This window comes from Scomber japonicus, chromosome 1 (assembly GCF_027409825.1).
Source record: "Scomber japonicus isolate fScoJap1 chromosome 1, fScoJap1.pri, whole genome shotgun sequence".
NCBI classification, from domain to species: domain Eukaryota; kingdom Metazoa; phylum Chordata; class Actinopteri; order Scombriformes; family Scombridae; genus Scomber; species Scomber japonicus.
In genome coordinates this window covers 978,222-991,807 of record NC_070578.1, presented here as the reverse complement: position 1 = coordinate 991,807, position 13,586 = coordinate 978,222, and the positions used below count along the sequence as shown (strand labels likewise).

The following is a 13,586-nucleotide window of genomic DNA, read 5'->3' as shown; positions in this document are numbered from 1 at the left end:
GTCTGTATTAATGTTCATCATTCTAGCTGGGATCAATAAGAATGTCGATGCAAATGTTTATATTGCAGAAGTATAATTTTAATAATTATCATCAAAGAAATTCTAAACTAAGAAAGTTTACATCACAGTAGTATGTTGTGACAGGAAAAATAGAAAACGAGCTACAAATAAAACTTTACATGAAAAAGTAAAGATAGGGTGAAGTTTTGCATAGTGTCTGTAAGACTTCAGTCTGGTGATAATTTACTGTAAAGCATTAAGTAAGTGATCAGCGTCTCCGGCGGCGCTGTAGTTTGGCTGTGGTCCCCTCCACACACTCTGTTTTTCTGCAGCTGCACGTTTCCACGACAGTGTAGGTGTGCTGGACTTTGGAGTTGTCAGCACAGGTCAGCTCCACTTGCTTCTGACTGGTGGTGGCCTCTTGGCAACACTCACACTGGTGCATCATCTTATTAGCCGCTGCAGAATATCTGCACACACAGACAACAGCTCTTATGACAATGTAGCCTCTAGGGGGAAAGGCCATATATATTTACAGAGCATAAACAATGGATTAAAAAAAGAATTTGAATAATTGCTGATGGCTTATCAATAACAACAAATCTAAGACTTATGAGCATATATAACTGCAGACATCATGACATATAGTAACAGTTATCAAGTCTGCAGTTGTAATTTATTGTATTTAGTATTGCCCTGCAGCTGTTTTCCAGAAGAAGCTGTCAAACAATCCATAAGAGGGGTTCATTAAATAATTAAACAGACAAAACAAGTTTGATGATGGAGTAAGATTTTCCACAACCTGTGAACTCAAATTACAGTGGAATGCTGATGAAGTTGATGCTAAATAAACTCACATAGATGAGCTTCCACAGTGTCCAGCACAGGATGTCATGTTGACTGGCTGCACGCTCTTACAACCATTCACCTCGATGACTGTCTCATTACTCTGGACCTCACAGACACTGCGCTGTTTGCCTGGAACAAACGGCAAGGGTTAACGCTCTATTTAATGCTGTATGATACACAGGTTCATCACCCAAAATCATACTTCCATTCTTAAAATGTGTCCTGTTCAAAATGTTATTTTCTCAATTGTGTGTGTGTGTGTGTGTGTGTGTGTGTGTGTGTGTGTGTGTGTGTGTATGGTGACTCCACTAACTTACAGGTTTTGCAGCATCCATTGGCGTCAGTTGTCTCGGTGCCCTGGAGGAGGAAGACATACAATATTGTGTTTTAGACATGAACGGCATGTGTTAGGGACAGGGAGAGGGGTATGAGTTTCTGGGTTTTGACAAAATGAGGTCAACTCACCGGTTCACAGTCCAAGGGATTAAAGTGAGGACAGGTGGTCTCAGTCTCCTTGGTAACAAGTTGTCCATTGATCTTCTCACATGTATATTTCACACACTTGTTATTGGGGGGTACAAACGTGTCATTCACCTGTATCAACAAGAAAAACAAAATCTAAATCAACAGGGAGAAAATTATTGAACTTTTTTTGGCTCAAATACATGCACAGCTTGGCCCAAATGCCACTACATTTCTTGTATTCCACCAAGGTGTTTAAGAAGAACAACATCACATGTGATAAAGATGATATTTTTTGTTTTATATTTTGTTTCATTTTATCAAATGTTTTACAACACTGGAAGGAAGTCTTATCTTTAGCTGTGAATTAAAGGTATTTGTGTTTGTTTTACTTTCTAAGAAATGTTTTTTTATTGTTTAAGTGGTAAAAAGCATTCTCTTGCTATAGCCAGCATCCCCTTTCTTATATTGTTGGCTATCAAAACTGAGGAAACACTCACACAGCTCACTCACTGACCTCAATGATTTGCGTTGTGTTGTCAGGTGTGGTGAAAATACAGCTCTTCTGAACACACTTCCCACAGCACTTGCCAGGTACAGTCTGATATTCATAACCCTGGGGACAGAGAGACAGTGATGGAGCCAGCTCCTTCAACTTTGAAATATGTGTGTGTTAAATGTTTGTTTGATGTAAGCTTACTTCAGAGCAGTCTGTTTTGCAGACAACAGGTTTGCAGTTAATGATGTTTAGCTTGGTGATGGGATCCATTTTGGGGCCACAATAACACTCCTGACAGGGGCCAGGCTTGAAAGGTTGCATTGTTGTTCCAGATGTTTGTCCTGATCCTGATGGTGATGCTGTTGTTCCAGATGTTTGTCTCGATCCTGATGGTGATGCTGTTGTTCTAGATGTTTGTCCTGATCCTGATGGTGATGCTGTTGTTCCAGATGTTTGTCCTGATCCTGATGGTGATGCTGTTGTTCCAGATGTTTGTCCTGATCCTGATGGTGAGGCTGTTGTTCCAGATGTTTGTCCTGATCCTGATGGTGATGCTGTTGTTCCAGATGTTTGTCCTGATCCTGATGGTGATGCTGTTGTTCCAGATGATTGTCCTGATCCTGATGGTGATGCTGTTGTTCCAGATGTTTGTCCTGATCCTGATGGTGATGCTGTTGTTCCAGATGTTTGTCCTGATCCAGATGGTGAGGCTGTTGTTCCAGATGGTTGCCTTGTTACTGATGGTGCTTCTGTTGGTGGTTCTGATGTTGTTTGTGGTGTGGTGGGTATTTTTTCACCAGGCTACAGAATACACATTGATCAAACATCAATCCAGGATTTTAAGGAAACTTTCACATATTTACTTCATATCATTTTGTTCTTTGTTACCTTTAAGCTCTGGTCTGTTTTATGCTCACTCTCACTTCTCACAAACAAGAGTCTGTTTATACTCAGTCGACATGAACAATTCTTCAGTGTGTATGTGTGCGTGTGTGTGCGTGTGTGTGTGTGTGTGTGTGTGTGGGGGGGGTGCTTACTTTGTACTCAGTCATGTCATGGACACATACACCTTTAGGTTCTGTAGGGACATAAAAGATACATGAATTAGGTTAGCAGGGTAGTAATGTAGATGTGTGAAGAGTAAAGCAGTGTTTTACCCAAAACAGGTTTTTAAAGCCCTTCATGTGAGGATTAGTTATTGCACATCTAACTGTCTGACTATAAGCTGTGAACAAATATTCAAACTAAATTGCTGGACTCAAGCCTGACATTAAATACTTTATCTTTACTTTTACACAGAAAATGCATCAAAAATCAGCTCCTACTGACACATGCTGATGTAAATGCTTTCCTTTCCTGTCTCAGGCTGATTTTCTTTACAACAGATTAAACAGATTTTTTTTTTTTTTTTTTTACACACATATATATATATATATATATATATATATATATATATATATATATATATTTGCCTTTATTGTATAGGTTAGTAGAGAGAAACAGGAGGCAGAGAGGGGGGAATGACATGCAGGGTAACACTGCTCGGTGCGGGATTTGAAACGGGGTCGCCTGCAGCGAGGACTGTGGCCTCTACCCATGGGGTGGGTGCTCTACCCACTGAGCTATGCTCAACCCCCTTGTATTTAATTTCATGATAGATATCATATGTTGACACATACCACACTTGTAGGATTGGCAGCAGGTGTCGTTAGTGACAGTGAGATAGAATCCCAGTTTGCAAGTGGGAGGAGTGGGACACAGGTTGGTGTTGCATTCTGTTGGGTAAAAAAGAATGGAATTATTATCGTGAATGTTGAGATTTGCCTCAGTTTGCCTTGAATTACTTGCTAGTATAGAGGTAACAATAAGTTAAAGAACTATACTTCCTAATCTTCAAAGCCTTGACAAAGTATTACATTAAATTTACATCTGCTTGAATTTAGAATAAAATGATTGTTGTGGGGCAGGACAGTTACATGTGTCCATTGAATATTGATTAAAAAGTTTGCTCTATATTAGCAAGGTAACTGAGGAAAAAAGCAGAGGATGTTCATCATGATGGGATGGCATATCTAAAGCATGCCTCTGCAAATTGATTTTTCTTGACCTATAAAGTCAATATATTCTTCAATCTGAAATGTTGTCTCCAAATGTGTACTCCTATCACAAAGTGACAGAATCACATTTGATTCTGTGAACCTGCAACTGACCACATGACTGCGTTGTGCAGCAGTCGTCTGTTTTGTTGACCAGCTGCTGGCCAGGCTCGCTGCAGTTGGGACTCTGTACTGATGGGCACTCAATAGGCTGGCACTGGACACTCATTGAATCCTTGTCACACACACAGTTGCTGCAGTCACTTGTCCATGTTTCACCAGGCTGTTTAAGAAAAAGGAACCAGTTCAGGCATACAGCTCATGCTTTGCTAATGTAGATGAATATATGTGTTAAGCAGAGTTCTCACCTGTTTGGGTTGTCCATTAGGTCCAACACAATCTGAAATTCAAAAAGAAACAAACATTTCTAGATTTGTAGGTGTGACAAATATTGTATGTAAATATTCTATGTCCAAGTCAAACCAAGTTTACTATTGGATCCCTACTTACCACAGGATTTAACACATGTTTCATAGACTGTGTTGAATAAGGTGGTGCCTTCAGGACAAAAGCAACCCTCCTCAGTGTAGTTAGTGGATGCATCTATCTTGAACTTCTTGTTGTATCTGTCGTCAGATATGGAATTACTTGTTATTATAGAGATGTGAAGACTTGGAGATGTTTTGAGGTATGGTCAAATAACAAGGAACTCAGAGTGGAGACTAAGAATTAAAAATGTTTAATCACTTATCATAATATATATTTACGAGAGTTAACAATACACAGTACAATTTATAAAAGTGCCTGTAAATTGCAACCATGACTCTAGGCTCTACTTTTCTGAAACAAGCACATTTTTTAGATTTTGGTGACCACTAGTGTTTCTTTCTTGCATCTGTGCATTTATTGCATTCTTGCTCCTCTCAATATCTAACAAGACTCAATTGTTTCTATAAAAAACAATGATCATAACTATGTCTACATGCAACATATCATCCATTATTTATCCAATACAAAGATAAACAGTCCTCATATCTTTCAATAAACAAATATAAAATTGGATTTGAACATATTAGTAATTAGAAAAGCACACAAAGGTCAATTACCATTAAATCCTAGTGTCTCGCCTGAATATTTAAATATTGTCATTAAAGAATGTAGCTACACTGGGCTAGTAGTTCATGAAGCAAGTAGGATTTCGGAGAGATGTGAGTGATCTTCGACCATAAAGGTGGTCTGAACAGGCAGACCTGAAACTATGAAGTACGTTTCTGCCTGCACATATCAGCGCCATTTTTGATATGTGTATGTTTCATTTATTTCTCCTGGCAATTGTGCCCCAGCAGTACCCAACATCAGCTCTGACTTTATATTTGATTACAGATCAGGTCTTGAGACTTAAGACTCATCCTGAAGACTCAAGGACAGCCAAATAAATGTATTGTTAAATGTTTAATCAGTTGATAGCTTTCCAGTTTGATGTTTGGAAGGACACAGAACATTATCAACCATTAGATCCTAACCAGTCCTGTGTATAAATACATAAATAATAAATGAAACTATCACTATCATCATCAATGTGTAAAATGACACCCCATTTTTATTTACAGTTAGGTGAAAGAGGAGCATCTTTAACCACACTGTAGATTAAATACAACATCATTCTTTCTGCTATGAAATGACTGCAGCTATTTAATCAACTGCACAGACAAGATCTGACTTTCTAATTGAAAACTCACTCATCAAAGAAAACAGTGATCAGAATTTTGGGTGATCATGTTCATGTGGATAATATTGATGCTGATGTTATGAAACATCTTTAAATTCAGTGCTTGACATCAAAAATATAAACATATGAATCAAGTAAGTGGTGTGTAAATGATCAGAAACAAACCAACAAAAACACATTGAACTGACATATACTTTACCTTTCATTGCACGTACGCTCTACAGCAGGACCACAGGCCATGTACACTTTTCCACTTGGACACTTGTGTTCTGTAAAATGGAGATTTGTTTATATGATTCAGAAATCTAAGCAATTGTATTATTGTAGGCCTATAATACAGACTGCAATACTATATATCTCACCGCACTGCCCATTGGTGTCATTCCTCCAGTCAATACAGACTCCTGCATTAGAGCACTCAGAAGCATAGGCCTCTAGGCTGGAACAGCTATCATTGCCACCATTGCAAATGTCATTCACACAGGATTGCACAAATTGTCCTGGGGCTATGACTGAGTGGCACGGAGCAAATACGCTGGAGGGGAAATACAGGCCATAACAGTGTATCAGAAGAAGTGAGCAGAAGACTTTGCATCCAATGAGTTGTGAGAGAAATTCTAAGATACTTCAGTTGTTTTGAATTTTAGTTGTGTGATTCAGTTGTATGGTATGTTTCTAGGTCATGCTTAGTAGTCGTGTTGTATTAGACTGCATAACAATGTACAGGTTGTTTTTCTGCTGGTCGCAGAGTGTAAATATCACAGAGATTATCAATACACCCATATTCATCAGTTCTTTTCTTGAACAGTGTCTGTAGGCAGTATGTAATTATTGTTGATTCAAACTGGGGTGTCTCTCTAAAGCATGAGATAACAGCAGTATATAAACCATATCACAACAGGTGTACACATTGTTTCAGATGTAACACAGAAAAGACCCTGTGGGAGACACATATTATGAGTTGACATGCTGCTCTTCATTAGGGTTATGGAGGGCCAAAAGAGTCACTATTCAACATTCAGATCTAAAACTGCCCATTTACACTGTAAAAAGTGTTCAATGCAAAAAAAGGTTTCTATCACCTAGTATGCAAACGTTTTCACCCAGCCAATGACAAATATCATCAGACCAGCAGAATTCACATTTGATTGCGGTACCTTCCAAATAGAGTAGGACTGAGGCTGTTTCTGTTGAGTCAGGTAGGACTATATAGATAAGTTAGTAGACTGATAGTGTAGGTATAGGGTTCCTCCTACTTAATAGTCTCTGAACTTGCGTGTAATTTGTTCCAAATATAGGCTGAAGGCTGCTACTATGATGAAAAAGAGAGCTGGTAGTGCACAATAGACACACTCATCCCTTTTTTTATTCTATTCTAACTATTGCCAAAACTAGTAATGACTTAATATCTATTTAATACTTTAGGCTGTATGAGTTAATCCTTTAATGTACTACCATCCAGAGTTTAAATTGTCCCACCTAGCCTTATCTCGCTCTTTTGGTTATCAAAATTGATCAATATGGATATGATTCTGTCAATGTATGATTATGCTCTATGCTCTACCACATCATGCTACAGTAGGTAATCACAGTTCAACCTTTAGCCAATTGTTAGTGGCTACTTTTCAGGGTCTACATTTAGCATTAAATTGAGCTGTTTGAAATTCAATTATCAACAACTTCCAGAAGTTGCAGGTTTACTCATTTCAAGCAGTGCAATTAATCATCAAAATGGTGCTACAATTAATATAAATTGTGATGTGGCGGTGTGTGAGATGTTAATAAATGCACCGGATGGAGCAGAGGGACAGATAACTGCTGAGTGCCACATCTTCATGATGAAAAAAAGCATGTTACACCTGATTCTGCTATACCAGTATCCTATTCCACAGTGGCAATGGCTGCACATAATAGCATTTAAAAAGTCCTGACAGTGTGACCTCTGTCATAACTCAGAATTGATCACAGCCGAATCTGATATGCTGGTGATTACAACAAAATAGGATGGACTCATATAATTAACATAATACAGAAGTACTTTGTAAAGTGTGGAACTGTGTAGGAATAAATCAGCCTCAGAGACTAAAAGGTTTTTTAAAAATATGATGTTGTTCCCCCTACCTGCTCGTTAGGAGATCACAAATGGCAGGTTTGCAAACAGACTGGGTTGTTGACTGTGGTGGTGTTGAGGCGGTCTGGGGTGTCATTGTAGTAGTCATTGTAGGTGGAGTTGTGGGGGTGACACAGGGTATATCTGGCACACGCCACTGGCCTGCAGATTCTGTGCATTTTTCCACCTGGCCGTTAGGAGAACGACAGTCATTGTTCTGGGAGTTGTCACAGGTTCCTGGAAAAGGAAAGGCAGCATGATGAGGCCACAGCATAGTTTCTTATATGCAATGGTACACTGATGATTTGGATTTAAAATGTATCTTTGTCTTCTATGTGCATGCCCTCACCTGTGGTACATGAATCAATCAATTCATCTCTATTTATATAGCACCAAATGACAACAAAAGTAATCTCAATGCACTTTTCACTTAGAGGAGGTCTAGGCTGTACTCTTTAATTTAGAGAGACCCAACATTCCCACATGAGCAGCCTTTTAATCACAGCAGAGTACATCCACCGTCAGTACTCTGCTCACACATTGCACACCGCTGAAACTATGCTGTCGCTTGCTTCTCTGGGAGAAAGGGAGGAAGGAAGTTAATATTGATGTAATATGCAACTGTGCTGTTGTGCTGATCTCCAAGGCAGGCTCATGTAGCTAAGAGCCACTAGTCACCCTCTGCCCTTGAGTGTGGACACACAGAACTCTCTTTTCTTAACAGCAGCAATACAGAGCCTGCCTGACTGAAGTATAACCCCAACGGCCATGACACAAATCTGTCTGCTGATCCCACAATTAGTATTTTCTATATCCCACATTCAGTGGGCCAAATAACACAAAGCCAGAAGCGAGACTTTTTTTGATGTATGCGCCAGTCCATCAGTTTTATAGGACTGAATGGGTGCCATTATTTGGTCCAGTATCCATCTCTTACAATACATCCATGATTCTGTCATTATGTTTTTGTTTTCCCATGGTGCAATACATTTATACACAGTATATAGACCCAGTTAACTTTACATATGGTGTGCTTTCTTTTCTTTTCTTCCTTAAGTACATTTAGTTAAGATCATATATTGTATTATACTTTTGTTATCTTTTTTAAATAAGTGCTGTTGAATATACATGCTGTTTACTTAATGTTGCATGAGAGTAAATACTACCATCCACTACTAGTTATAGTTCATTAGTAATCAGTTCCAAAATCATTTAGTCCTATAACTGGATACAAAATAAGTGATAAATGAATAAATACATGACCTTATTTCTGAATGTCAAAGTTAATCTTAATGCCCTACATTAAAATAATGTTATAATAACTTACCACACTGTCCCTCAGTGTTCCCACCAAAGAGAGAATTGGGAATGTCAATGCTGAATGTGGAGCCCCTATAGGTCACTTTTGTCTTGATCTCTGGTATAATCAATAATATTATCATATCTGTGCCAATGATGTGCATGACAGAATTGCTGTAAGCTGGATAGATGCGTTTCTGATTCACATAAACCTGCAGGATAAGGAGAAAAAAGATGAGAGAAGACTAAACCACATCAGCACTTCTAACCCTAACTGCATCACGCATCAGACTGCTATTACTGACAGACTACTATTAAATTAGTAAACTCAAAATAAAGTGAGACGCTGACACTAAAACAGCAAATGTATTGACATTTTGAATAGGTGCTTACCGCATTAGCTTCTGTTCCTGAAGTCTTCAACCGCCGAGTCAGTACTACCTCATAGGACTGGTATGTAACAGTGAGAGCCTGGGTACAGAATGTGTTGTCTGAAGGATCACAGTCATGTTTATTTAATGTAATAGTCAGGTTATATTTGGTAATAATCTCTTTGACAAGGTAGTAAGAGCAGTCTTTGTTGAAACGGTATGATTTTCCATCAAATGTGTTGTAGGTGGATCCACCCCAGACACTGCACACACCTGCAGGATAAAAGGAACCAAGTATGGTAAATAGAGGTAAGAACTGGAACAGCCAGAAAGTGTCATTATTACCCCCATCAAGAAGGCTGTAATTGTTAGCAGTTATCTTAAACAAAAACCATCTCAGTCATGGTATTGCTGTCAAGAGTGAAAACACACCGCCACAATACTGTCTGTTACATGCAAAAGACTTCAGTAGTAAAGCTAACTGTATTGAAACTTTTTAACTTACATTCACATTCATAGTGGGGGCAACATCCATTATCATCATAGCCCTTCACAACTTTACGTCCATTGGCACAAATGGGTTGCTGTACTGTGGGACAGGGCTTAGGTGTCTTTATGACCTTGCCATTGGTGCAAATAGCTGTGGTGCAGTTGTCAACAGTCCAGGACTCTCCTTTCTGGATGGGGATAAGGAAACAGCAGGTCATACAGGAAAATGGGTATGTAAAACTGTAATGTTGTATTTACAGATGCACCAGCCACGGGCCAGTTTTCAGCTAATCTGTAGGTGACCAGTCTGTATATATATATGTTCCTTGGTAAAATGAGTCTGAGTCAGATATACACACATATACACACATATATATATATATATATATATATATATATATATATATATATATATATATATATATATATACACACATACATTTTTGCCACACCGAGTTGCATTACGGTTCACATAGAGCATAACTCAAGAAAAGTTACAAACACCTTTGTGTATGCTGTCTAAGCTCTTATAAAGAAAGATTGTCTTTCCTATTCATTTCTTATACAGAAAGAAATTCAGAAGTGACGGCAGGATAGACTTTTTAAAATACTGGAAATTGTAATCAGCCAGGAAAATTGCAATTGGTACATCTCTTATAGTGAATTAAAAAATATTATTTTGAGATGCAGAGAGTCTTTATTTGATCTATATTGCACCTTTCTTGGTGGATACTCATCACTGCAGTCCAGGGTAGTTGTTGATGGAGTGGAAGTAGGAATTCTTGTGGTGGTAGAAAAGGTTGATTTTGTAGTGGTGATGATCACTGTAGAATGTACAGTTGTGCTGGGTATCGGTGTTGTGGGACACGGAGTGGACTGTTTCTCAACTTTACAAGATGCACTGCAATGTGCAACGAAACACCACCCTAAGCCATCAGTGACATTGTACACCAAGTCCCCTGTGAAAATCAGTGGAGTAAAAGTTTAGAATTCAACATTAACATAAATAATAATAATAAAAGAACCTTAAAAATGAAGACTGAACTAATGTTAGCAGACTTAGGTCAAGACAGGTTCATTACTTTGATTTCACTACTTTCATTATTAGAAAACTGGGCCACAGCAGGACTTACCTGGACGATAAGAAGTTCCATTGACAATACAGGCACATAATGTGGTAGTTGTACTGAGCAGGGGTGTTGTGGTTGAACCAGTATTATAAACAGTTGTAAAGCCAGGAAGTGTCTGTGTTACTGGGCCAATTGATGTAGTGCCTATGAATTTTGTGTTAGTAGTTGCAGATGAAGTGGTGTTCAAAATGAAAGGTTTTGTTATTGGAATTGTTGTTTTGGGCCCTCCTGTGACAACACCCTCAGTGGTTGTTACCAGTGTTTTTATGGTTGTGGTAAATATAGAGGGTTTGGATGTAACCACTGTTGTTTCTTGACTCTTGGTTGTTTCCACTGGGAATGAAGTTGTAGTTTCAACAACACCAGTGGTGGCAGTTGTGACTGGGCCAGTGGTGACTATTTTAGATGGTTTTGTTGTCTCAACCTGTATTGTTGTTTCCTCTGATATGGTTGTTTCTCCAGGTTTGGTGGTAGTTCCTTTCGTAGTTATTGATGGTCCTTTTGTAGTGGTGGTAAGAACAGAGGCCTTGGATGTAACCACTGTTGTTTCTTGACTCTTGGTTGTTTCCCCTGGGAATGAAGTTGTAGTTTCAACAACACCGGTGGTGGCAGTCGTGACTGGGCCAGTGGTGACTATTTTATGTGGTTTTGTTGTCTCAACCTGTATTGTTGTTTCCTCTGATATGGTTGTTTCTCCAGGTTTGGTGGTAGTTCCTTTTGTTGTTATTGATGGTCGTTTTGTAGTGGTGGTAACAATAGAGGGTTTGGATGTAACCACTGTTGTTTCTTGACTCTTGGTTGTTTCCCCTGGGAATGAAGTTGTAGTTTCAACAACACCAGTGGTGGCAGTTGTGACTGGGCCAGTGGTGACTATTTTAGGTGGTTTTGTTGTCTCAACCTGTATTGTTGTTTCCTCTGATATGGTTGTTTCTCCAGGTTTGGTGGTAGTTCCTTTTGTTGTTATTGATGGTCGTTTTGTAGTGGTGGTAAAAACAGTGGGTTTGGATGTAACCACTGTTGTTTCTTGACTCTTGGTTGTTTCCCCTGGGAATGAAGTTGTAGTTTCAACAACACCAGTGGTGGCAGTTGTGACTGGGCCAGTGGTGACTATTTTAGGTGGTTTTGTTGTCTCAACCTGTATTGTTGTTTCCTCTGATATGGTTGTTTCTCCAGGTTTGGTGGTAGTTCCTTTTGTTGTTATTGATGGTCGTTTTGTAGTGGTGGTAACAATAGAGGGTTTGGATGTAACCACTGTTGTTTCTTGACTCTTGGTTGTTTCCCCTGGGAATGAAGTTGTAGTTTCAACAACACCAGTGGTGGCGGTTGTGACTGGGCCAGTGGTGACTATTTTATGTGGTTTTGTTGTCTCAACCTGTATTGTTGTTTCCTCTGATATGGTTGTTTCTCCAGGTTTGGTGGTAGTTCCTTTTGTTGTTATTGATGGTCGTTTTGTAGTGGTGGTAACAATAGAGGGCTTTGATGTAACCACTGTTGTTTCTTGACTCTTGGTTGTTTCCCCTGGGAATGAAGTTGTAGTTTCAACAACACCAGTGGTGGCAGTCGTGACTGGGCCAGTGGTGACTATTTTAGGTGGTTTTGTTGTCTCAACCTGTATTGTTGTTTCCTCTGATATGGTTGTTTCTCCAGGTTTGGTGGTAGTTCCTTTCGTACTTATTGATGGTCTTTTTGTAGTGGTGGTAAGAACAGAGGCCTTGGATGTAACAACTGTTGTTTCTTGACTCTTGGTTGTTTCCCCTGGGAATGAAGTTGTAGTTTCAACAACACCAGTGGTGGCAGTTGTGACTGTGCCAGTGGTGACTATTGTAGGTGGTTTTGTTGTCTCAACCTGTATTGTTGTTTCCTCTGATATGGTTGTTTCTCCAGGTAAAGTTGTGATTTCCTCTGTGGTTACACCTGCAATAAAAGTTCCAAAAAAATCACTTTGCAAATGATTTTAAGTCACTAACAATAATTTCAGATGAATTTCCTTTTCATTAATTTCTTTTACTATATCTGTTTCATGTAAAATACTGATGTTGCATTTTTAGTTTTTCATCGAATATCATGCAGCGCCCAAAACCTTTTTTTTTTTACCTGGCGTTGTTTTTATAGCTGTACTGAATCTAAAGGGAGTTGTTGTTGGGACAGCAGTGGTAGTGGTTAAGCATGGGAAGATGTTTCTGATTATGGTGCCATTTGGCCCACACACAGCTGTGATGCAGTGTCCTAATCCATCCGTTGTGTTGTAGACGGTAGCCCCATATTTGTAGATTTTTCCATTAATGAAGCATGTGCAAACTAAAGAGACAAAGTATTTAATTGTTTTAACTGTCATACATACATGCATACATGAATATATATACATACATATATATGTATATATACACACATGCATGTGTATGTGTAAGTATATACAGTATGTAATGTACATCAGTGAACCTATGTACTCACAGTTCACATCGTAGTTGCACCTTATTCCAGAGACTGTGCAGGAGCTTTGACATAGAAGGAAATTCAGTGGTTATCCCCATGTGCTTTGGCATTTAAAATTT

At 38.9% G+C, this 13,586-nt stretch overlaps 2 protein-coding genes across 2 annotated transcripts in view; both read right to left on the bottom strand.

Annotated features, from left to right (window-relative positions):
• Positions 1–268: 268 nt before the first annotated feature.
• LOC128361242 (mucin-2-like) lies at positions 269–10,122 on the bottom strand. Its single transcript, XM_053321640.1, has 16 exons — positions 9,921–10,122; positions 9,438–9,688; positions 9,073–9,256; positions 7,757–7,982; positions 5,998–6,170; positions 5,835–5,904; positions 4,417–4,532; positions 4,275–4,306; positions 4,021–4,189; positions 3,490–3,585; positions 2,848–2,888; positions 1,829–1,927; positions 1,315–1,443; positions 1,167–1,206; positions 858–978; positions 269–470 (listed from the first exon to the last, which is right to left on the bottom strand). Exons 1-16 carry the CDS (start codon positions 10,120–10,122, stop codon positions 269–271), a joined length of 2,151 nt encoding a protein of 716 aa, XP_053177615.1.
• A 518-nt stretch (positions 10,123–10,640) lies between these two features.
• LOC128361226 (mucin-5AC-like) overlaps positions 10,641–13,586 on the bottom strand; it is a 62,989-nt gene continuing 60,043 nt past the window's right edge. Inside the window, exons 27-29 of the mRNA XM_053321639.1 lie at positions 13,486–13,529; positions 13,129–13,332; positions 10,641–10,780 (exon numbers count right to left, since the gene is read on the bottom strand). Coding sequence (XP_053177614.1) covers positions 10,641–10,780; positions 13,129–13,332; positions 13,486–13,529 — 388 coding nt within the window. The remainder of the gene's footprint in view (positions 10,781–13,128; positions 13,333–13,485; positions 13,530–13,586) is intronic.